The sequence below is a fragment of the Oncorhynchus masou genome, chromosome 29 (genome assembly GCF_036934945.1).
Source record: "Oncorhynchus masou masou isolate Uvic2021 chromosome 29, UVic_Omas_1.1, whole genome shotgun sequence".
Lineage (NCBI taxonomy): Eukaryota > Metazoa > Chordata > Actinopteri > Salmoniformes > Salmonidae > Oncorhynchus > Oncorhynchus masou.
In genome coordinates, this window is record NC_088240.1 from 33,143,790 (window position 1) to 33,168,864 (window position 25,075).

Genomic DNA, 25,075 nt, shown 5'->3' on the forward strand with positions numbered 1-25,075 from the left:
CGATGAGCTTGGAGGGTACTATGGTGTTGAATGCTGAGCTATAGTCAATGAACAGCATTCTTACATAGGCATTCCTCTTGTCCAGATGGAATAGGGCAGTGTGCAGGCGATTGCATCGTCTGTGAATCTATTGGGGTGTCAGGAAAAGTAGAGGTGATATGATCCTTAACTAGCCCCCCAAAGCACTTCAAGATGACAGACGTGAGTGCTTCGGGGTGATGGTAATTTAGTTCCGTTACCTTTGCTTTCATGGGAACAATAGCGGAAATCCTGAAGCAAGTGGGGACAGCAGACTGGGATAGGGAGATATTGAATATGTCCGTAAACACTCCAGCCAGCTGATCTGTGCATGCTCTGACGAAGCGGCTATGGATACCATCTGGGCCGGCAGCCTTGCGAGGGTTAATATGCTTAAATGTCTTATTAATTTCGGCCATGGAGAATGAGCCCCCAGAGTTCTTAGAAGCTGGCCTCGTCGGTGGCACTGTGTTACCCTAAGCAAGACGGAAAACCAGCCATGTCGCGGACACCCTTTGTTGTCCGTAATTGTCTGTAGACCCTGCCACATACGTCTCATGTCGGAGCTGTTGAATTGTGACTCCACTTTGTCTCTGTACTGATGTTTTTCCTGTGATTGATATACGGAGGAAATAACTACACTGTTTGAATTCGGACATATTCCCAGTCACCTTGCCAATGATGAATGCAGTGGTTCTTGCACGAATGCTGCCATCTATCCACAGTTTATGGTTTGGGTATATTTTTAAAAGACACATTGGGTACAAAATCTCCTACACACTTCCTGTTGAACCGTAACCGTCGATGTGTTGGTAGAACGCTGGTACACTTATCCTCAAATTTGCTTTATTAAAAATCCCCAGGTACAATAAATGTGGCCAATAAAGTCCAGTGTAGTTCTTTGAGGGCCGTCGTGGTATCGGCTTGAGGGGGCGTACACATGGCTGTGACTATAACCGAAGAAAATTCTCTTGGGAGGAAATAAGGTCTGCATTTGATTGAGGTATTCTCGGTCGGTTGAACAAAAGGACTTGAGTTTCTGTATGTTACCAGAATGACACCATGAGAAGTTAATCATGAAACATACACGCCCTCTTCTTCCCGGAGAGTTCTTTATTCCTGTCTGCGCGATGTACTGAGAACTCCGATGGCTGTATGGACGGGGACAGTATATCCCGAGAGAGCCATGTTTCTGTGAAACAGAGTATGTTACAATCCCTGATGTCTTTCTGGAAAAAGATCCACACCCTGAACTCATCTACTTTATTATCCAGAGACTGTACATTAGCAAGTAATATACTCGATAGTGGATAGTATGCACGCCACCTGAGTCGGACTACAAATTCCTCTTCTCCACCGGCGATGTTTTGGAGCAGCCGCTGGAATAAGTTAATTTGCCCTCGGGGGTATGAACAAAGGATTCAATTCGGGAAAGACGTATTCCTGGATGAGGTGTCGATGAGTAAGTAAACCACCACTTCCCTTTGTATTATTGGCCAAAGTGCAATCACGGGAAACCCAACTGATTGTTCTACAATTAAGACTATCCTACCAATGGGACATTAAAAACTGTAATATCTTATGTTTCACAGAGACGTGGCTGAACGACGACACGGATAATATAGAGTTGGCTGGATTCTCCATGTATCGGCAGGACAGAGCAGCTACATCTGGTAAGACGAGGGGTGGGGGTGTGTATTGGTCAATAACTGCTGGTGCGCAATGTATAAAATTAAAGAAATCTCAAGGTATTTCTCACCTGAGGTAGAATACCTCATGATAAGCTGTAGACCACACTATCTACCAAGAGAGTTCTCATCCATATTATTCATAGCCATCTATTTATCACCACAAACCAATGCTGGCACTAATACCGCACACAACGAGCTGTATAAGACTATATGCAAACAAAAAAATGTTCATCCAGAAGCGGCGCTATTAGTAACCGGGGACTTTAATGCAGGCAAATTTAAATTAGTTTTCCCTCATTTCTACCAGCATGTCACATTTGCAACCCGAGGGAAAAACATCTCTAGACTACCTTTACTCCACACACCGAGATGCAGACAAAGCTCTTCCCCACCCTCCATTTGGCAAATCTGACCATAATTCTATCCTCCTAATTCCTGCTTACAAGCAAAAACTAAAAAGCAGGAAGTACCAGTGACTCACTCAATAAAGATATGGTCAGAAAACACTGATGCTATACTACAGATGCTATACTACAGGACTGTTTTGCTTGCACAGACTTCCGGGATTCATCCAATGGCATTGAGGAGTATACCACCTCAGTCACTGGCTTCATCAATAAGTGCATCGACAACGTCCCCACAGTTACCGTACATACATTTCCCAACCAGAAGCCATGTACTACAGGCAACATCCACACCAAGCTAAAGGCTAGCGCTGCTTTCAAGGAGCAGGACCCTAATCCAGAAGCTCATAAGAAATCCTGCTATGCCCTCAGACGAACCATCAAACAGTCAAAGTGTCAATACAGGACTAAGATTGAATCCTATTAAACCACTGATGTTCGTCGGATGTGGCAGGGCTTTAAAAAAAAAATCAGACTACAAAGGGAAACGCAGCCACGATCTGCCCAGTGACGTGAGCTAACAGATGAGCTAAATGCCTTTTATGCTCACTTAGAGGCAAGCAACACTGAAGCATGCATGAGAGCACCAGCTGTTCTGGACGACTGTGATCACGCTCTCCGTAGCTGATGTGAGCAAGACCTTTAAACAGGTCAACATTCACAAAGCACTATCAACACCACTGAGCTGCTGGTCTACGGACAATTTCTTTGACCTCAAGGCTTGGTTTTTTCTCTGACATGCAATGTCAAGTGTGTGCCTTTCCAAATCAATCAATTGAATTGACCACAAGTGGACTTCAATCAAGTTGTAGAAACATCAAGGATGATCAATGGAAACAGGATGCACTGGAGCTCAATTTCGAGTCTTACAGCAAAGGGTCTGACTATTTATGTAAATAAGGTATTACTGTAATACATTTGTAAACATTTCTAAAAACCTGTTTTTGCTTTGTCATTATGTGGTAATGTGTGTAGATTGATGAGTAAAACAATTAATTTAATAAATTTTAGAATGAAATTGTAACAACAAAATTAGGTCAAAGGGAAGGGGTCGAAATACTTCCCAAATGCACCGTTTGTCTCGCCCTCTCGAAAGTCATGATATGTGGGCATTATATTAGGACATGCTATAAGGAGTAGTGTCAGGAACTTACTGGTTAGGGGTTCCGGGTGGGGAGCGTGTGGGCAGGCTCTGGGTCTCCAGCCTCTCGTCTGATAAGCTGTTCCGGCTCACAGCCTCCCAGTCTGTGCCGCCCATCAACTTCCTGGCCAGGGGCTTACTGGGAGACCTACTCAGAAAGGAAACACAATCAATCACATGACCGAGCCAAGGAGAAAGTGATACTGCTGACCAATGGGATGGAGGACTGCGTGATGAAGGAGATGGAAAAAAAAGACACCCTATTCACTACTATATAGTGCACTACCTTTAACCAGGGCCGACAAAGAGTGCACTAAATAGGGAATAGGATGCCATCTTAGACACAGCCAGAGTTATGAAACAATCCAGACTTAAGCCTAGATGTTGATGCTGACTGAGGCCCCAGCTCAGAAATAAAGATATAAGCTGTGAGACTAGGATGTTATGTTTGGCCCATCAACATCACCTCTGGGTAGAGGGGCAATAATAAGGCAGTAAATGAACACTAATTCGGTTGGTGCTCGTTCACCATCACTTCCTATATTGACTTTGGGCATTACAGATTTAAGGCTGTCTTACTCTTATAGCATACTCTTAGAGGACCTACCAGCAGTAACGCGGCCTAACATACATTCAGAATGCATCTGTTCATATACATGTACAGACAGTACAGTGCTGTGATGCATTACGTACCTGGCGAACACCCGGTCCTTGATCCCCTTCTCTTTGCCATACTGCACCGACTGCACCTCTGTCCTCCCGCTGCAGAGACAACGTTCAAACAACATCCAACGATCATTTAATACCATTCAGCCACATATTACAAACTGCTGTGCAGCACCTAACTTCCAAACATGCGCTTCAATAATGCATTAAAAAAAACTCCGCTCCCCTTCGTGTTTCTGTTTCAACCATGTCTCAGACTTTTCTCCAAAACCCCGATTTGTCACAGCACAATCTAGAATGATGAAACTCAGAAGTTTTAGCCCCCTCGTCACCTCCACTCACAGCACAGCTCAGAGCAAATACTCAAGTATTTACATTTCAACAATGAACAGTTTACATTTGTTTGGACTATTTCTAAACTACATCTGAGAAATGAGTCCATAATGAATAATAGAAGAACTCCCTTTTCCCCCAAAAAATAAAAAGCATTTTGAAAAACAAGCTCAGTTCTGGGGCATGGTTAATAATTCAACTACTTTTCTCCAAGATGAGAGCACGATAGCCAACAGCTAATGTAACTCCCCAAACACTGATGATTGATGGAACTTGTCATTGTGACCTAGCAAACCTGTGTTGACATTTCAATTACAGTGTTTTGCGGCTGGCAAGTGTGTGTGTGTGTGTGTGTGTGTGTGTGTGTGTGTGTGTGTGTGTGTGTGTGTGTGTGTGTGTGTGTGTGTGCGCGCCAGCTGATGCTCATGGGTGGCAATGGGGATTTTCGCCTACCAGTAACGGAACTTGGAGCCCAGGGTAAAGTAGTGGGCAAAGAAGTTCTTCTGGGGGGGAACGGGCCGGTCCAGACGGAAGAAGGTGTGGTGTTCTACACAGGTCTTCCATAAGTTCTTACAGGCTCTGTAGTTTACCATGTTAAACCCCAGCAACGTCTCCCTGGTCTCATTCTGTAAAGGGAGGGAGGGAAGAGAATGACAGTGAGTGACAACAATAATGACAAATGAGATACAGTTCTAGCTGCTGGTATGTAACCGCCTTCCCACAGATCATTACATTTTTTCGGTCCATAGGCTTTACTGTGTACTATGATTCTCCTTGTTCGTTGTGACCTAGGGTTGGAGTCTGTATGTGTGTGTTTAGCATGCCTGAGACTCAAGTAGCAGAAGTGAGGAGGTGTTGAGTCAAGGTCTTGGTCACAGAAGGGGGGAGACAGACAGCAGGGGGTTAATCCTTGTCTGCAGCCACAACATCACCATACTCCTCCCTCAGCCCCCAGAGGGTCTCCTGGTGTCACACGCCATAACAGAAAAGGCGAGTTTGCTGACCATCCACACTTGCATCTTTAAACAACTTCAAGAAAGAGCAGGTTCTCTGAACAACCCCATCATCATGTACATTAGACTAGAGGTCACCTAGCCTCGCCGTGAGGTCAGATAAAGTAGGGTTACTCTCTTGCTCACTGGAGACAACTCACTAGTCCAGGAGAAGAAAAAAAATAAAGGGTCAAATTAATTTCCTGGTTTGTTGTTGCTTTTTAAAGGGTGTGCTGTGACCCGTGCTCACATGACCGGCCGTGAACAGCCTTACCCATCTGTCCATGGGCGCTTCCCAAATGGCACCCTATTCCCTATACACTGCACTATTTTGGGCAGAGCCCTGGCCAAAAGTAGTGCACTAAATATGGAATTGGGTGCCATTTGGGATGCACACATGAATTATACAGCCTGAGTGACACCATGGAGGCTGGCTGACAGCCGCAGTGCTTTTAGTTCAACTGCTCTGGAAATACACCACATCCATTATTGAACCAGGGAAGAGGGGAGTGGACGGGGATCTTTTCCTGGGATTCCATGGTTCCATCATGGGGCTTAACGGAACAGAGACGAGAGGAGGGAGATGGAGAGGGAGCCAGCAGCTTTCGAATCAGTTTTAGATCACGCTCACTGCCTCCCGCTGCTACAAATCTATTCTTCATAATTAATAAGCATTTAACAAGCTCTTCCTGTCTCGCTGTCCCAGATTCCAGAGACAGTCAGTGGCGGAGCAGGCCGGTGATTGTGGCGGAGCAGGCCGGTGATTATGCCAGCATGCGAGTTAGTCAAATAAACAAATATGGACGCTGGGTTTGGGTGAAGGGGGCAGTGTGTTGTTAATGTCTAAGCAAAGTTGTTTCAGATTGATATGGATGCCTGTGGTATGGTGTGGGAAGGGCCTGGATCAGTGGTAGATGGTCATTAAGTCCATTAGCAGTATTAGCTAGTCTAGTCAAACTCATCCAGTTTCCACCCTGATGAGCCAGAGAACTGGGTCCGGTCTGGTGACACTTATGACAGGGAAACATGGTCACACATGCTTATAGGAACCTAGGGGCTGCGTTCACTACAAAGTGTGGTCCACTGGGTAAAAGACTCCTGACTCCACACACATTGCTGCTAGTAGATCCAATCTCACATTTTACTGTCAAAAGAAGGACAGTGGAAACAACGGCTTGAATACTTACCACTTCTCTCCTGAGCTGAACGAAAAACTGTTTGCACTTGAACGATATTTTCACAATCTTCAACCTGAGGGGAGAGAAACCCACAGAAATGCGTCAATGTGTGTCACTGCTGAGGGTCCTCTTCTTTCATGGCTCAAATTAGAGCCACTGCAGAGAGAAGCTGACTAAAATGTCTCCCTATCAAGACTAATCCCCTCCCTCCCTCCATCCTCACTCTTCCCTCTCCCTCCCTTCCCCCTTCAGTCCTTTTCCCACTTCTACATGACTCACAGCTCAACTAAATATATTTTACATTCTTACACACACACACTCTCTTTCCCTCTCCAAGGCAGTGAGTCATGCCCCATCTAAGCAAAGCTAATTTGTCAGCCCGTTGTAGACAGAAATAGGAGCGAGGCTAGAATCCACACGACTCACTCTCTGATCCATCTCTGTTCCGAGTGACTGGATTAATATGCTTTCTGATCTGCTCTCTGAGAGGAGTAACGTTATGCATCACCTATTACTAGTAGGGGCAGGCGAGCCAAACAGAGAGGGAGTGGACGATAGGAGAAAGTCTTTTTGCGTGACAGTTGCCGACAGCTGTTGTGAAACGTGCCACTGTTGAGCCGGACTGGAAAGCATCTGAGCCCATATATTTTCAAATGAGCTGTATGTGCTACATCAAGCAGCTGGCTTTTAAGAATGGGGATGTGTGTGCTGTGAGGAGCTTGTATGGGGTGGGGGTTGGGAAGTGTGTGTGTCAGTGTGTTGGATTATCACTCATCTGGTCAGGATTTGGGCTATGCTATCCCACCCCTGGCACACACTTCCAGAAGCCCAACCAACAGGGCTGAATATATAAGAATTAAAGCTTTGGGTCTCAGACAATTCACATGAAAGCCTAAACCGCTCGGAGTCCGCTCTCAGAGGAGATCCTAGAAATGATCATCTGCAGTTTACAGATTAATATGTAAAGCACTCATGTGAGGTGCTTAGAAGAATCCTATTCAACACTTTTCTGAATGCTTCTGCAACCTGGATGATTGAAGTCGATGATATATAGCTGAAAAAACACAAAACATATCCTCTTCCTACTCTCATAGTGAACATTCAATTTCTAACACATCTACAAAAGTGGATGCTATTTGTGATCACAAACAATCCTCTTGTAGCTGCGATCCAATTCATTCTCTGATTCACAAATCGCCTCATCTTGTATCAAAATCAAGTTCAGTTTGTCACTCACCAGGGAAAGCAGTTGATTCGTACCCTGTTCTTGTAAACCACGATCCCTGTGGACATCACCCCAATTAAAATCTCAGTGTTGCTTTGATCCTGGAACAGAGAGCGAGAAAGAGGAAGATTGGGATGAAGAAACACCGGAAGGAAATCAACAAGAAATATTGGTGGCTTAAGAGTCTAAGTACCCTGACAGTGGGCAAAGCCTGGTGGGAGCTGGTGTACAGACCCTTTCCCCCTAATGCAGGGGTGGGGGGAGTGCCGCCTTTTGGTAGCCCTAAGCTACATTTTGGTTGGGGGGACCCCCCCACGCGCTAGTGGTCGCTTAGTGGCTAGGGCCGGATATCAGTAGGGGGGAGCGGGGGGGATTGTCCGCAGCTTAAAAATGGGGCACAATCACTATTTTCTGTCATTCTTTAAAAAAATATATATCTTATGTTTGTTGTGTAGTAAATAGTTCCACTTTTATTTATATAGTTTTTTATTCATTTTTTCCTGTAAAGCACATTGTATACATTCCATGTCTGAAATGTGCTGTATACATAAAACTTGATACTCACCACTGTAATTGTCAAAGTGTGGTGATCATTCTAGAGAAAAAAATGGCTGGATGGACAATGGTGGCTGGGGCCTCTTTTTAGATCTGCCTTTGACTCATTGTACCAGGACTGTCTACATGACCTGCTCTGTCTTATGAACCAAACTATTATCCAGACAAAAACAAGCAAACCTAGACAGTCAGACAGACACCAAGACACCCAAACTAGCACATAAAAGCATGCAGACAGACACATTCTGGGGCAAAGAGAAAAGCCTGTCTAATCGGACAATGAGGGAAATCTCTGTACAATTGCGGATTAGTTTAAGGCCTTTTGACACTAGAGTGCTCTGCCCTGCTAGTCTTTCTTCACAGAGACACACACACACAGACAGACGGCTCGCCGAGGCTCAGTGGTTCTGCTATTCCTCAGCTGAACAGGAATCCAAAGCATTAACTTCATGAGGCCCTGGCGGCACGGGCCAGAGGAACACGCAGACGGTACATTAGAATGATAAACTACTGTACACGCATATTTCAACCTTCAATCTGCCTCAACACATTTCTACCTGCTGGGTTAGAAAGCACAGGCTTTTCTAGATCTAAGGCACAGCTGTATGAAACATTGGTGTCAGTGGTGCTATGATAAGTGCCTTTATGCGGTAGCAGTGACACACACACACAGACACACACAGGGGAATAGCCTTACCCTTGCATAGTGCAATTCCACTCCGTACAGCTCCAGTGTCCTTGCTGTGTTCAGGTAATTAAACTCTGACTGGGCCGGAGACAGGCCACTGAGGAGGAAGACCGAGAAATGCATGAGAGAGGGAAGGTGCCTCAAACTCCACAGCTAGTAACCCATGCACAGAAAATGGAGCTGTACAGTGAGGCCACGCTTTTCCTCGGAAATTCACTCAATAAAACCATGGAAACCTTCCCTGCTATGAAAGCTGGTGCAGACAAGTAAAACGAGTATACAGCTGTGTATGAACATTAAAATCAAACAAATTGTATTGGTCGCGTACACAGTTTACCAGGTGTTGTGGTGAGTGCAGCGAAAGGCTCATCTTCCTTGTTCCTATCAATCAATGCTGTAAATGTTAAACTACACAATACAAACTCAGTACAGCAGTAGACAAGTTATTTTTGGATGTAGGTAATAGTACTAGAACTATTCTGAGCAAATAAAAAAAAATACTGCAAAGTTGACTAGGAGCTAGAAACAGGGTGACTGTTGGTCGGCGCCATCTTTTGTTTCTTGGATCAGAAAGAGTATGCATGGTCTTGTGAAGATGGGCCCCTACCTGTGCTGTTGGTGGTGTTTGGTAACCTCCTTGTCGAAGCCTTGGGGCGGGTTGGGGATGAAGCAGAACTGTGAGAGGTAACCAGGAGCATGCTCCGAATTACTGTAGTCCCCCAGCTCAGCTACACAGTGCAGAGAGAGTCTCAAATAAATTCAAATAGTAGAGACAGTCAAGTCAACTCCCTATATGACGCAGAAAACAGCAGGCTTATATTGTATATGAAAGATAAACCATTGCCTATCAATGCAGTAACGAATAGAAGACAATAACCTCAAAAGCCTGGTTATGATGTCTATTAATGAAAGAGACAAGTGGTTGAGTAGCCTTTGGTGTTCCAACCACCTCTACAGTAGCTAAGTACCTTAGATCAATTAGCTTGCCGTTATGTCGAAAGGGCCACAATTCATATGAGTGGACCTCTAAACCACTGGCTCACGACTATCACTGACAAACACATCAATTCAATACACAGTTATTGATGTAATCACCAGAAAGAAAAAAGCACAACGCTCAAACTAAACAGTAAATTGCCTATGGATTTATGCAAAGAAATATCTACACAGCACTAATGCCAGAGGCTTCAGCAGGAGTGCATTTCTTGATCGAATTTGATCAGCCTCACCGATTTCGCAAAACTAACCCAAATTAACAGCAGCATTCCATCATGTTTCATACCCTTAAACCCATGGTTAAAATAGCATGAAGCCCTTCACATGAGTAGAGACATTGAGCTAATATAGGCCTAAGTGAGTGTCTGGACATGGACACGGGATGGTTGTGTTACATGGCGGTGCAGTTCAAATCCCTCCAGTGACCTATATAGCAGTGAGACTCCCAATGAAAAGCCCTGGAGAGTGAGGCAAGCCTCAGCGGGCCGCTGCAGTGGAAATGGGACAGACAATGAGGAACATACCCCTAACCCTCTCCCCTCCAATCCGTCAGGAGTCATTATTAAGGCCAATCTGATGAAAAGTTGACAAGATGCACTCCTCAGGCTAACGGCCCACTACCATTGGAGAATGTGGCTCTGTGCTAGCTGTAGACCACTAGGCTAGGCTAACATGTAGATCGCACGTTGGTTTCGGAGTTGAGCTGCTGGGTGACTCGGCTATTCTTTCCCATGAGGAGTTGAGCTGAGCTGAAAAGGCTATATTGTGTTACATTATTCTGGACATGTCTGTTCAAGGCTGAGCAGCAGCAGTACTCTGCAACATAGTATTTTATCTACTTCAGTGGCGTAGCACAGTTTCGTAGGGCCCCCCTCAAGGTCCAAGCAGAGGAAATGTGCAGTTTTATAGATAATCTCATGCTTTTTTTACACTTTGTCATGAGGATGAGAGAAAATGTTGCAGTTTTAGAGCTCAGGGATTCTTGAAAGATTAACATTTGAAATGTCTATTTTGATAGACTAAAGTATCAGCTGACACCATGCAAAGGAACAACCTATTTATTTATTTTTTATCAAATGCAACTAACTGGATTGTTGTAAACTCAATCTGACCCAATAAAGGCCATTTAGTTCTTACAATTGTCCAAGTGTTTAAAAGGCCTTGATTGTTTAATTCTAACATTTGATTAATCAAATATGTAATACAAATCTCCAAACTTCTTTTTGTTTTGTTTTAATGCACAATTCAAATCTCCAGGGCTAATTTCTTTAGCATGGTATGTTCTTCTAGATTTAATTCATAAAACAACATTTATAAAGCCAACATTATCCCTTAGGTCTAATATGCTTAAACAATTCAAGTGCTTGCTATGTTGCAGAACAGTGATTACATTTGGGGGGGGGGTTGACAAAAAAAATGTATCTTAACGGGGTTTAGCCATCAGTGACAGGAGTTGACAAGTCACAGAGCTGACAGATACTCACAACAGTCCAATAAAAACATTGGATAAAAGTAGCGACTCAGAGCTAAAAAATGGTATATCATACACTACAGTTGAGGAACAATGGGAAAATAATTCTGCTTTGAAAGTTGATAAACTTGTAACCTCACTTTTGAGAAAATGGCCATTGAATAATTTGGTACACCTACTGGAAAGCTCTACTTTGTCGACACCCATTCAGCATCTTTCACACACTCTTAAGCTTTAGCCCCACCCATATCTTTAAGGATTAACATGTGAGGCTCTGTACTAAACGACCAAAGATTAAGACTAAAGGCTGGTTTATACTATGGTGTGTGTCGTAATTAAATCTGGAGTGCCAGATTGTGCTCTGGGTGTTCGTAAACTCAGTGTTGTTAAGATTGTCCGTTCGTAAATTCAGAGCATTTCACACACAGAGCGTTCAGCGCACACACTGGACGCTCTGGCCGAGGAGTAGTGTTAATCCGAGCTTTCTGACTAAACAGCAGTCGTCAAGCACCCAAACTAACTAGCTAACATTGGCTAGCTACTTCCAGACAAAAATGAGAGAACAGCTCACTCTGACCATTTTACTCACCCTAGCAGAGCTGGTTAGGCCGTTAATGTTAGCGTTGGTGACTGCAACTGTGCTGCTGGCAATTTTATTACACTTTTTGCCAACGTTTACTGACACCGGCCATATTCATCGGGTGTTGAGTGTTTGTAAATTCATTAGTTATTCTGCGCTCTGGCACACTCAGACGAGAGTGCTCTGAAATCGGAGTAGATAGCCAGAGTGAATTTACCAGATATGTCTTTTGACAGTTGTCGCAGTGACACAAAGGGGATGCCGCCGTGAAATTCGAGGCATTATCAAGTGCTTGCAAAATTGTGAATTTGTGGTCCCACCTTATACTTTTACAGATTCACAATTGAAAGCATCCTGTTGGGCTGTATCACCGCCCAGTACAGCAACTGCACCTCCCACAATCGCAGGGCTCTCTAAAGGGCGTTGCGGTCTGCCCAACACATCACCAGGGGCAAACTACCTGCCCTCCAGGACATCAACAGCACCCGATGTCACAGGAAGGCCAAAAAGATCATCAAGGACATCAACCACCCAAGTCATGGCCTGCTCACCCCGCAATCATCCAGAAGGAGAGGTCAGTACAGGTGCATCAAAGCAGGGACAGAGAGAGACTGAAAAACAGCTTCTATCAAGGCCATCAGACTTAAATAGCCATCACTAGCCGGCTTCCACCCGGTTACACAGCACTGCACCTTTGAGGCTGCAGTCTTATAGACATGGAATCACAGGCCACTTTAATAATGGAACCATAATCACTTTAATAATGTTTACATTGTGCTTTACTCATCTCATATGTATTATATTCTACTCTATTTTAGTCAATGCCACTCCGACATTGCTCAATCTAATATTTATATATTTCTTAATTACATTAATTTACTTTTAGGTGTGTGTGTGTGTGTGTGTGTGTGTGTGTGTGTGTGTGTGTGTGTGTGTGTGTGTGTGTATTGAATTATTAGATACTACTGCACTGTCGGAGCTAGGAACAAGCATTTCGCAAAACGTGTGTATGTGACCAATAGCATTTGATTTGAGAGACAACAGCCTGCGCAAAAGACAACGCAGAGCTCTGCCTTCTTGGCTTGTAGGCTGTGTGTGGAAGCCAAGAGATGCTAAATGTGTTTATGTTAATTAACGGTCAATTATTGTGAGATCGACAGTTATTTGCTTGACAATCACCGGCTGACGAAATTTCATGCCCGCCACAGCCCTAGGCGAGATAATTAAATAATACATTTGACGCCGTAAAACGTTATGCAAGTTGGCACACGACAAGTGACTATTGGAAAGTCCTGCTGAGTTCACTGACCCTCAGCTAAAAGCTTTCAACACAAATCTTCCTAGCCCCCTTACACTAAAAGCATTTGAGTCACTTAGTGGCCAAACAGCCTCATATGACACAACAGAGATCAAATGAGTAAACTAACTACCAGTAGCTACATATCTCTATTTCTGTTTATCGTGTGCATCTCTGGAAGCACGCCTGGGGATTGGAACTTACATTGAACAGAGTAGGACGCCAGGAGCGCGGCAGTGTTGTGCGGGCAGGGCAGTCTGTGGGCCACAAATCACAAACGCACTAGTCATGACCTTGATTAATTTGGATCAATATGAAAATCAAAGCATTTACCAATGGCAGCTCTATTAGAGTAGCGTGTCAAAGTGCTGGGCAGGTAGAATCTTTAAGGTCACTAGAGCGGTGTGCGAGCGTGCTGCTGAACCAGTGTAAATAAGGACAACCAACTCACCTTCCTGTCAGGATGTCCTGTTTGAGCTGGAGGAAATACTGGTACCTAGTGGAATAAGGAGAGCAGTTACACCAACAACGTGATAAAGATGTCTCTATGATTATGGGCAATAGAACACATTTGGATAATCCACAATCCAATTACAGTAGAATGACTGAACAGGACCCACTCACATGGAGCTTATCTGATGCTTAGTGCTTAGGCTACACTTCTATGACTTAACTTGTCGACTGTGTTGTGACTAACTAATACTGAATTCATCTCATCATAGCGTGAGTGCTCAACAGCATTGTTGTGTGGTGTCTGGAATCAATAGTGCACATCCAGAACAGATCCATGCCTCTCTGTATCTTAGATATACAAAGTGGTACACTCACTTTGTAAGGCTGGATGAGCAAGGAAATGCTTGAGAGCATAAATTGATTAAACAACACTGGAGTATCCAGACTAACTCTGTTTCTATTGACCATGTAAGGAATCCCCAGTAATAGAGGCAAGGAGCATCCATGGCATGCTACTCCCCTGTTTATGACTTGCTGTGTGCAAGGCTTCCAGCAGTGCAATGTCATTTTTTGGCTAATCTATGTACCATGTTGATTCCAGTCTTTAACTGGAAGCAATCTCTAAAACCTTGCAAGACCTATTCCTAACAAGTTTAATCTATTCATCCCCATTAGTACGATTAGCGGTTTAGGGCTTTGGTTAGTGTAATACTGGCCTATAGTTTAACAGTTACCCTGTGTAATTTGTCTCCTTATATGGGCATGACATGGCAGGTTGTCCTTATCTAGTGTACTAGGGGGCTACCCGAGGGGGCTACCTGAGCCCTAGGACCATGCCCCAGGACTACCTGACATGATGACTCCTTGCTGACCCCAGTCCACCTGACCGTGCTGCTGCTCCAGTTTCAACTGTTCTGCCTTATTATTATTCGACCATGCTGGTCATTTATGAACATTTGAACATCTTGGCCATGTTCTGTTATAATCTCTACCTGGCACAGCCAGAAGAGGACTGGCCACCCCACATAGCCTAGTTCCTCTCTAGGTTTCTTCCTAGGTTTTGGCCTTTCTAGGGAGTTTTTCCTAGCCACCGTGCTTCTACACCTGCATTGCTTGCTGTTTGGGGTTTTAGGCTGGGTTTCTGTACAGCACTGAGATATCAGCTGATGTACAAAGGGCTATATAAATACATTTGATTTGATTTACTCTTTATTAGTATCCTTACCTAGTATACTCTTCCTGAAGTTTATTTGGGTCTGTCACAAAGAACTTCACTCTGAAGCTCAGATTATAAGGCGATCCCCCTATAAATGTACAATAAAACAGATTATTGTATTTCCACTTTAAAAACAACCACGTCCCTGTTAATCCATCAATTTCTGAGCAGTAGATTGAATGTTCACCTACTTTTTAACTGCTTCCTTATGGGTTTGTTTGGATCCAACCACCTCTGTAAAATATAGATGAGGAGAAACTCAGACAAGTTCCTCAGCAACCCTGCTCACTCAATTATTCACTAGTCAGCCCCCTCCACCTCTCACTTTACCTCATCCCACCTCTGCTTTCCATAAGGTAAATGCAGGCAGGGTCATGTTGATCTGTAGCTAGATACTAGCGAAATACAAATTGACCACACCGTAGTGACAGTACACAGCATTTATGGAGGGGTGATGAGGACTCTGCCAACAACGCGTGTTGATCTTAACACTGCATCAGTGTGGGTCATTGAGCAGCAAGCTGTGGTGTAGTAGTGTGTAGTGGCATGCAATGTGTCCCGTTAAACAGGCTTCCAACACGATTTAGGCTAACAGATGAATTGTAGATTGGATTATATTGCCTTCAGAAAGTATTCAGACCCCTTTTGTTACATTAGTCTTATTCTAAAATGCTTGAAATAAATAAAAATCTACACAAAATACCCCATAATGACAAAGTGACCGGGTTTTTAGAAATGTTTGCAAATGTATTAAAAATAAAAAACAAATCCCTTATTTACATAAGTATTCAGACACTTTGCTATGAGACTCGAAATTGAGCTCAGGTACATCCTGTTTCCATTGATGATCCTTGAGGTTTATACAACTTGGAGTCCACCTGTGGTAAATTCAATTGATTTGACATAATTTGGAAAGGCACACACATCTGTCTATATAAGGTCCCACCATTGAAAGTGCTTGTTTGAGCAAAAACCAAGCCATGAGGTCAAAGAAATTGTCAGTAGGGAAGCAAAGTACAGAGAGATCCTTGATGAAGAGTGCTATGGAGCAGGTTAAGAACTCAGACTGGGGCAGTTTCAACTTCCAACAGGACAACAACCCTAAGCACACTGCCAGGACAACGCATGAGTGGCTTTGGGACAAGTCTCTGAATGTTCTTGAGTGGCCCTTCCAGAGCACGAACTTGAACCTGATCGAATATCTCTGGAGAGACCTGAAAATAGCTGTGCAGCAACGCTCCCCATCCAACCTGACAGAGCTTGAGAGGATATGCAAAGTAGAATGGGAAAAACAAATATAGTTTGCTGAGCTTGTAGCATCATACCTAAGAAGAATCTCGGCTGTAATCGCTGCCAGAGGTGCTTCAACAAAATACTGAGCAAAAGGTCTGAATACTTATGGAAATATAATATATATTTTTTATAAATTAGCAAACATTTCTTTAAAAAAAAAACAGTTTTTGCTTTGTCATTATGGGGTATTGTGTGTAGATTGATGAGGGAAAAAACTTTTTTTTTCATTTTAGAATAAGGCTGTAACTTAAAATGTGGAAAAAGTCAAGGGTGTCTGAATACTTTCCAAGGGCACTGTATGTAGAAGAATTGGTTCTAAACGTAATTGACTCACTCCAACCCTCCCCATCTTAGCCGTATTAATCCATCTCCATTTCTCACCACAACACAATAGTCTACAGACTACATTTACCCATGACTGTTACACTACTAGATGTACAAAAGGCACAGACAATTACATTTAGGTGTGAGCAGAAAAGGCTACAATCAGTGACACTTGGAGACTGTAGGAAATGAGAGTGATTGATGAAACAACTTCAGTCAACACTAAGAGTCTGACCTTGGCACCTACCGGGCTGTCTGAGGAGTCGTCAGCCAGATGCAGGCCGAAGTAGTCCCTTTCTGTCAGCTCCAGGTGCTTAAACACTACATCCAGTAAGACATGACCCTGGTCGTGTTTCTGTAGAGGGGGAGAGAGGCGGGGAAGGAGAAACAGATAATTACTCATGGGAAACATCTGAGTGTGTGTGTGTGTGTGTGTGTGTGTGTACACACACTACCAGTCAAAAGTTTTAGAACACTTACTCCTTTCAAGGGTTTCTTTATTTTTACTATTTTCTACATTGTAGAATAATAGTGAAGACATCAAAACTATGAGCACACATGGAATCATGTCGTAAAGCAAAAAAGTGTAAAACAAATCCAAATATATTTTATATTTGAGATTCTTGAAATAGCCACTCTCTGCCTTGGACAGATTTGCACACTGTTGCCATTCTCTCAACCAGCTTCACCTGGAATGCTTTTCCAACAGTCTTGAAGGAGTTCCCAAATATGCTGAGCACTTGTTGGCTGCTTTTCCTTCATTCTGCGGTCCGACTCATCCCAAACCATCATAATTTGGTTGAGGTCAGGTGATTGTGGAGGCCAGGTCATCTGATGCAGCACTCAATCCCTATCCTTCTTAGTAAAATAGCCCTTACACAACCTGGTCGTGTGCTGGGTCATTGTCTTGTTGAAAAACAAAATGAGTCCCACTAAGCCCAAACCTGATGGGATGGCATATCGCTGCAGAATGCTGTGGTTGCCATGCTGGTTAAGTGTGCCTTGAATTCTAAATAAATCACGAGTGTCACCTGCAAAGCACCCCCAACACCACCTCTTCCATGCTTTATGGTGGGAAATACACATGCAGAGATCAAACGTTCACCCACACCACGTCTCACAAAGACACAGTGGTTGGAACCAAAAATATCCAATTTGGACTCCAGACCAAAGCACAAATTTCCACAGGTCTAATGTCCATTGCTTGTGTTTCTTGGCCCAAGCAAGTCTCTTCTAATTGGTGTCCTTTAGTAGTGGTTTCTTTGCAGCAATTCGAGCATGAAGTCCTGATTCACACAGTCCCCTCTGAACAATTGATGTTGAAATGTGTCTGTTAATTGAACTCTGTGAAGCATTTATTTGGACTGAAATTTCTGAGGCTGGTAACTAATGAACTTATCCCCTGCAGCAGAGGTAACTCTGGGTCTTCCATTCCTTTGGTGGTCCTCATGAGAGGCAGTTTCATCATAGCGCTTGATGGTTTATGCGACTGTACTTGAAACTTTCAAAGTAAATGAAATTTTCCGCATTGACTAACCTTCATGTCTTAAAGTAAATGGACTGTCGCTTATTTGAGCGGTATTTGCCATATTATGGACTTGGTCTTCTACCAAATAGGGCTATCGTCTGTATACCATCCCTACCTTGTCGTCACAACACAACTGATTGGTTCAAACGCATTAAGGAAAGAAATTCCACCAATTAACTTTTAACAAGGCACACCTGTTAATTGAAATGTATTCCAGATGACTACATCATGAAGCTGGTTGAGAGAAGGCCAAGAGTGTGCAAAGCTGTCATCATGGCAAAGGGTGGCTATTTAAAGAATCTCAAATATATTTTGATTTGTTTAACCTGTTGGTGTTAGGGGGCAGTATTTTCATTTTTGAAAGAAAAAAAAAACGTTCCCGTTTTTGACAGGATATTTTGTCAGAAAAAGATGCTAGAATATGCATATAATTGACAGCTTTGGATATAAAACACTAACGTTTCTAAAACTGTACAGATATTGTCTGTGTATAACAGAACTGATGTTGCAGGCAAAAGCCTGAGAAAAAGCCAATCCAGAAGTGCCCCAGGTTTTGAAAGCGCTGCGTTCCAATGACTCCCTATTCAGCTGTGAATGTACCATCAACGAGCTTACGCTTTCTAGCTATTCCCCAAGATGTCTACAGCATTGTGACGTAGTTTTACGCATTTCTGTTGAAGAATAGCCGTAGGCGGCCACATTGCGTAAGTGGTCACATGGTGGCTCCGAGAGAGAGAGATTCTCACGTAAAATACAGAGGTAGCCATTACTCCAATCGGTCCGAGTGAAAAACGAATTGTCCCGACTGATATATTATCGAATAGATATTAGAAAAACACCTTGAGGATGGATTCTAAACAATGTTTGCGATGTTTCTGTCAATATTATGGAGCTAATTTGGAATATTTTTCGGCGTTGTGGTGACCGCAATTTCCGGGCGATTTCTCAGCCAAACGTGAAGAACAAACGGAGCCATTTCGCCTACAAAAATATTATTTTGGGAAAAAAGAAACTTTGGCTGTCTACCTGGGAGTCTCGTGAGTGAAAACTTCCGAAGATCAAAGGTAAACGATTTAATTTAATTACTTTTCTGATTTCCGTGACAAGGTTGCCTGCTGCTAGCAAAGCATAATGCTATGCTAGGCTATGATAAACGTACACAAATGCTTGTCTAGCGTTGGCTGTAAAGCATATTTTGAAAATCTGAGATGACAGGGTGATTAACAGAAGGCTAAGCTGTGTTCCAATATATTTCACTTGTGATTTTCATGAAAAGGAATATTTTCTAGGAAGATGCATGTGCGTTGCGTTATGCTAATTTGTGTCAGATGACAACGGTCCCGTTCACGGGATGGGGTGTCACTAGAGGTTAACAGTTTTGGTTACTGCGTGATTACATGTGTTATTTCATATTTGTGATGTCTTCACTACTATTATACAATATAGAAAATAGTACAAATAGAGAAATCCTTTTGAATGAGTAGGTTTTAGAAAACCTTGGACCGGTAGTGTATGTCAAATCAAATTTTATTTGTCACGTGCCAAATACAACAGGTATAGGTAGACCTTGCCGTGAAATTCTTCATAACAAGCTCTTAACCAACAATGCAGTTCAAGTTTTTTTTAAACATTTATCAAATAAATTAAAAGTAAAAAAATAAAGTAACAAAATAACGAAGGCTATATACAGGGGTACGGGTAAGTCGAGGTAATTAGTGCATGTAGGTAGGGGTGGTGACTATGCATAGATTTTGGGGGGGGGGGGGGTCAGACTGTCTTCGCCTGAAGACTCACATCACAGCAGTGTTGTGCCAGTGAGTGGATGGTGGTGGTGTTGACACAGAGCTGCAGTCTCAGCTGAGAGACTGCAGAGTCTGTTGGGTCCATGTCACAGCCCCAGTCCCAGGCAGCAGACTGGCAGCTCTTGACTGTCAATTACGCGCTCAGCCCTGGCGAGAGGATACCAGAGGGCGACACCTCCCTCTCCCTCTGGCTGGCACTGACCCTGCTGTGTTAGCCACTGCAGGATTAGTAGGTCCCTGTGAGCTGGGGGTGACTTCAGCTTTCTAAATCACCAGGTCAATATAATCAAGTGATCTGAATGAGTGGGAGACAAAGACCGCAGAGTGATGGTAACTTTTCATAGTCCCCTTAAATATTTAATTTATCCAACCTGGAACGCTTTCTTATTGGTCTATTAACAAATTTACCGCATCGGTGTATCACAACGAAAAGCCAAAATTCACACCCATGCAACCCTGCTGATTAGCACGTCCTGCGAAGATTGTATTTTCAACCAGCAAGTAACAGGAAAGAATAATCACTTTTATCAGCTGTTGTACAAAATGATATAAAATAATTTTTCCTTCAACTAAGTGACGATAAATCATGGTCTAAATACTTTCAAGAGTACTGGTATGTGAACCCGTCAACCCTTACTCAGCATCTCTACTCCTCTCATGTTCTAATCTAGACGGAAAACAAGCCAAACAAGGAGCTCTTCAAATTCCCAAGATAGATAACGCTGCCGTTGCTTCTAGAGCTGATATGAGAGTTAATACAAAGATGATTCATAATAAAGGTAGTGGGAGGTGTAGTGGGAGAAGGAAAAGAGGAGAGGAGCAGCGGCGGCGGTGAGCAGTGCCACCTGACAGTCTAGGATTCCCCCGGGGCCTGTGCCCTGGTACCCTCGCCAGTGGGCCAATCAGATGTCTCTGTTGAGAACAAAACACTGGTAAAGTTACGCATGGGAACCTGAGCCAGATGTCGCATGGAAGGAAAACAGAGTCTCACACACACCATCTCCACGTCACCCTGGGGGATGTGACTGTGTCTCTGACATATCTTGGGTAGTGTAGCAGCATGGAATTCAACATTCACACAGCTGACTCAATGCTCGGTGTGTAGTATGGAGACCAATTAACTGTGTGGTTGTTTTTTACAACCAATAGGCTAGGCACCACGGAAATGGTCTCTCACAGGCCTACAGAAAACCAAAATGTTCAGCTGTAGGCTCGTTGCGCCAAGACAAAACCTTCTGTCACAATAATCTGTCATTGTCGGTTATTCTTTAAAAAAAGTACCCACTGCCGAGAGTAGAGGACTGTGGATTTTGGAGCCTAAATTTCACATCACGAAAATAATTTTCAGCCAGCATGGAATTGTGACATTTCCTAAACTATTCCAATGCTTTACTTCTGTGTTATTTGCTGCTCCTTGACTGTCTGAAGTGGTTGTTCTGACTGGATGTGGGCCCTTTCTTTTGTGTTACTCTAGCAAGCTCTCAGGCTGCCGTCACCTCCTCGCTGGCTTTCTAAAAGCCTCAGGACAAATGTGCAAATGCAGCCAAACAAACGCACACACGTTGATAGGACAGCACTCTGAAGCATGGGAAGGAGGTTAATTTACACGACTCTTATCTTCTCATTGCATGCTAGTTAACTTGCTGACGTTTCTTGTCTCAATGTTTTTATCTTAAGACTGGGTGGACACTGAGGTAATTAGAATGAATGGGAAAGTTAGATTAACACATGTCTTGAAAGATACTTCAGTTATCTGGGAGGCAACTTGAGAGAACTTGACTAGAGGGCTAGCCCATCTGTGGAGGAGAATGGCAATGGGCCTATTCTGAGATCCCCACTGAAGACTGGGTGAGTGGGGGTGAACGACTTGGCAGGCAGGGCCAAACAACCAGTCTTGTGCTGATCTTCAATCGTCACATTTCTATCTGTGAGCCAGCGCCTGAGATGGTGAGGACTGGACTTGCGAGGGAGGAGAGGGGGAATATTAGGGTCAATGCAGGCCAGGGGTCTGAATGAAATATCTCTAAAGTAGATGTGGTGTCAATGCACAGAAGTCTGTGTATGAGAAAACAAGTATGAACATAAACACAATATAGTATTCACATTTAAACATACTGTACATGGTTGCAATCATAAGACAAAGCAATACGGATCTCTAGTAAAGTCTTTAAAAAGAGGCTTGGGGCACTGCTAGAGCCTAAGCCTGGAGGAATGAGGGAAATGTGGAAAGACATGAGGCAGCTTGTCCAGGAGCAGCAGAAAACAGATACACACACGGGTAGAAAATAAAATCAGCTTGATTGTCGCTCTCTAATCTATTGTCGGGGGCCAAGTTAACCTCACCTTTCATGTAAAAAAGTAATGACCATGCTTTTAAGGGGAAATAATTAGTTTGGGATTTTGTCAAAGAGGCCCTTTAACTACTTACCAAGTCAGATGAACTCTTGGACAATGTTCTCTCTAAACTGCACACACGCAACTCTCGGACAGCCTTGCAGAGAAGCACTAGATTGAACAATTTTCTAGTTTTCCCCTTTAGTTAGTTAACACTAGCAACATTTCACTCTACTGTGGGAATTGTGATCAAATCAACGCATTAGCCACTTTCAATGTAGCATACCTTAACAAAAACTATGCAGGACATAGTATACAAAACTCTGCCAGAGATTTTGTTGTAGGCAGAGCGCATCGGAGTAGGACAGGCACGACTCAGGCCCACACTCTCAATAGACCAGTGCCCCATAACCAATCAGAGCTGCAGTAGGCCTATATGGGAATAGCCACTGCCAAATGGATCTGTGCCATTCATCTTGAACTAGACTGTGTTAAGGCTACAGTATGAGCAGTTGCGAATAGATGTTATGAGGTCAAAGCGAAGGCTACATGTAGCCACATGTGCATATTTGTTCATTTGCTAGTTAGTGCGTTATTAACCACGTTATAGCTAATTTCTAGTCAAATGGTTGAGTGGTTGCTTCCAACAAGAGCACAACATGTATGCATTTCTAGCCAACTTTGAAAAGCAAGTCAAGTTTGTCTTAAAAGGGGCAGTGTTGTATTTTGAGACGTCTTGAATAAGCTAAGTAGCTAATAGGCAGAGCGTAGCATAATTTGTCTGATTCTCTAATAATGGTATGGGAATAATAATGAATCGTATTTGTCAAAGTGATTTCTTGCATCAAACAACATTTTCAGTCACCATGACTGAGGAACAAGTGGATAAACAGGTTAATTTCAAGTCTCATGGTATGTATGCCTACATTGAACACCACACATTGGCTGCTACTGTCAGCTGAATGATGGAAATAGCTGTTCTATGTTAAAATGTTATAGGATGGATGTACTAAGTTATTGATGGTTGACCACTCTGGTAGGCCTACATTATGATCAAAAAGCCACAGTGCCTACTTGGCCACTTAAAACTAACGTAAAGCAGGTACAGCCTCACATGCTGACAAAACCAGGCATGTGAATGTGTCCACATACTGATTTTGTCCATCCACAGCAGAGGCGATTAGGACACGGCTGGTTGAAATATCACAAAACCAACTCTGAACCAACCATATTAAAATTTGGGGACAGGTAAAAATACACAAAAACATTCATGGACATTTAGCTAGCTTGCTGTTTGTTGCTAGCTAATTTGTCCTGGGATATAAACATGGGAGTAATTTTAACTGAAATGCACAAAACCTTTATTCGAGATCTTTGTGGACTTTTGACCATTTTGAGTCACACAAAATTGTGTTTTGCTCTACTTTTTAAAATGTATTTAACCTTTATTTAACCAGGTAGTCAAGTTGAGAACAAGTTCTCATTTACAATTGCGACCTGGCCAAGATAAAGCAAAGCATTGACACATACAACAACAGAGTTACACATGGAGTAAAACAAACATGCAGTCAATAACACAGTAGAAAAATAAGTCTATACGATGTGAGCAAATGAGGTGAGATGAGGTAAAGGCAAAAAAGGCCATGGTGGTCGAAGTAAATACAATATAGCAAGTAAAAAAATAAAATAATAATAATAAAATACTGGAATGGTAGATTTGCAGTGGAAGGATGTGCAAACTAGAGAAATAATGGGGGTGCAAAGGAGCAAAATAAATAAATAAATAAATAAAGTAGGGGGAGGGGTAGTTGTTTGGGCTAAATTATAGATGGGCTATGTACAGGTGCAGTAATCTGTGAGCTGTTCTGACAGCTGGTGCTTAAAGCTAGTGAGTGGGATAAGTGTTTCCAGTTTCAAAGATTGTTGCAGTTCGTTCCAGTCATTGGCAGCAGAGAACTGGAAGGCGAGGCGGCCAAAGTAAGAATTGGTTTTGGGGGTGACTAGAGAGATATACCTGCTGGAGTGCGTGCTACAGGTGGGTGCTGCTATGGTGACCAGAGAGGTGAGATAAGGGGGGACTTTACCAAGCAGGGTCTTGTAGATGACATGGAGCCAGTGGGTTTGGCGACGAGTATGAAGCGAGGGCCAGCCAACGAGAGCGTACAGGTCGCAGTGGTGGGTAGTATATGGGGCTTTGGTGACAAAACGGATGGCACTGTGATAGACTGCATCCAATTTGTTGAGTATGGTATTGGAGGCTATTATGCAAATGACGTTGCCAAAGTCGAGGATCGGTAGGATGGTCAGTTTTACAAGGGCATGTTTGGCAGCATGAGTGAATTGTAGCATTGTATTTCATTAACCTTTCACTATTGGATGTTCTTATAGGCACTTTAGTATTGCCAGTGTAACAGTATAGCTTCCGTCCCTCTCCTCGCTCCTCCCTGGGCTTGAACCAGCAACACAACGACAACAGCCATCATCGAAGCAGCGTTACCCATGCAGAGCAAGGGGAACAACTACAAGCAGGCTCAGAGCGAGTGATGTTTGAAACGCTATTAGCGTGCTAACTAACTAGCCATTTCACTTCAGTTACACAAGCATCATCTCGGGAGTTGATAGGCTTGAAGTCATAAACAGCGCAATGCTTGACGCACAACAAAGAGCTGCTGGCAAAACGCACTAAAGTGCTGTTTGAATTAATGTTTACGCACCTGCTTCTGCCTACCACCGCTCAGTCAGATACTTGTATGCTCAGTCAGATTATATGCAACGCAGGATACGCTAGATAATATCTAGTAATATCGTCAACCATGTGTAGTTAACTAGTGATTATGATCGATTGTTTTTGATAAGATAAGTTTAATGCTAGCTAGCAACTTACCTTGGC

At 43.2% G+C, this 25,075-nt stretch overlaps 1 protein-coding gene across 3 annotated transcripts in view; it reads right to left on the reverse strand.

Moving 5' to 3' along the window:
* LOC135519371 (tyrosine-protein phosphatase non-receptor type 4-like) overlaps positions 1–25,075 on the reverse strand; it is a 98,964-nt gene that overhangs the window by 37,972 nt on the left and 35,917 nt on the right. For 2 of the 3 annotated variants that reach the window (XM_064944562.1, XM_064944564.1), the window contains exons 3-14: positions 16,757–16,876; positions 15,096–15,138; positions 14,914–14,992; positions 13,687–13,731; positions 13,440–13,492; positions 9,499–9,619; positions 8,901–8,988; positions 7,661–7,749; positions 6,433–6,496; positions 4,707–4,879; positions 3,948–4,016; positions 3,268–3,402 (exon numbers count right to left, since the gene is read on the reverse strand). In XM_064944562.1, the coding sequence (XP_064800634.1) occupies positions 3,268–3,402; positions 3,948–4,016; positions 4,707–4,879; positions 6,433–6,496; positions 7,661–7,749; positions 8,901–8,988; positions 9,499–9,619; positions 13,440–13,492; positions 13,687–13,731; positions 14,914–14,992; positions 15,096–15,138; positions 16,757–16,876 (1,079 nt within the window). The remainder of the gene's footprint in view (positions 1–3,267; positions 3,403–3,947; positions 4,017–4,706; positions 4,880–6,432; positions 6,497–7,660; positions 7,750–8,900; positions 8,989–9,498; positions 9,620–13,439; positions 13,493–13,686; positions 13,732–14,913; positions 14,993–15,095; positions 15,139–16,756; positions 16,877–25,075) is intronic. The other variant, XM_064944563.1, reaches the window with a different exon arrangement.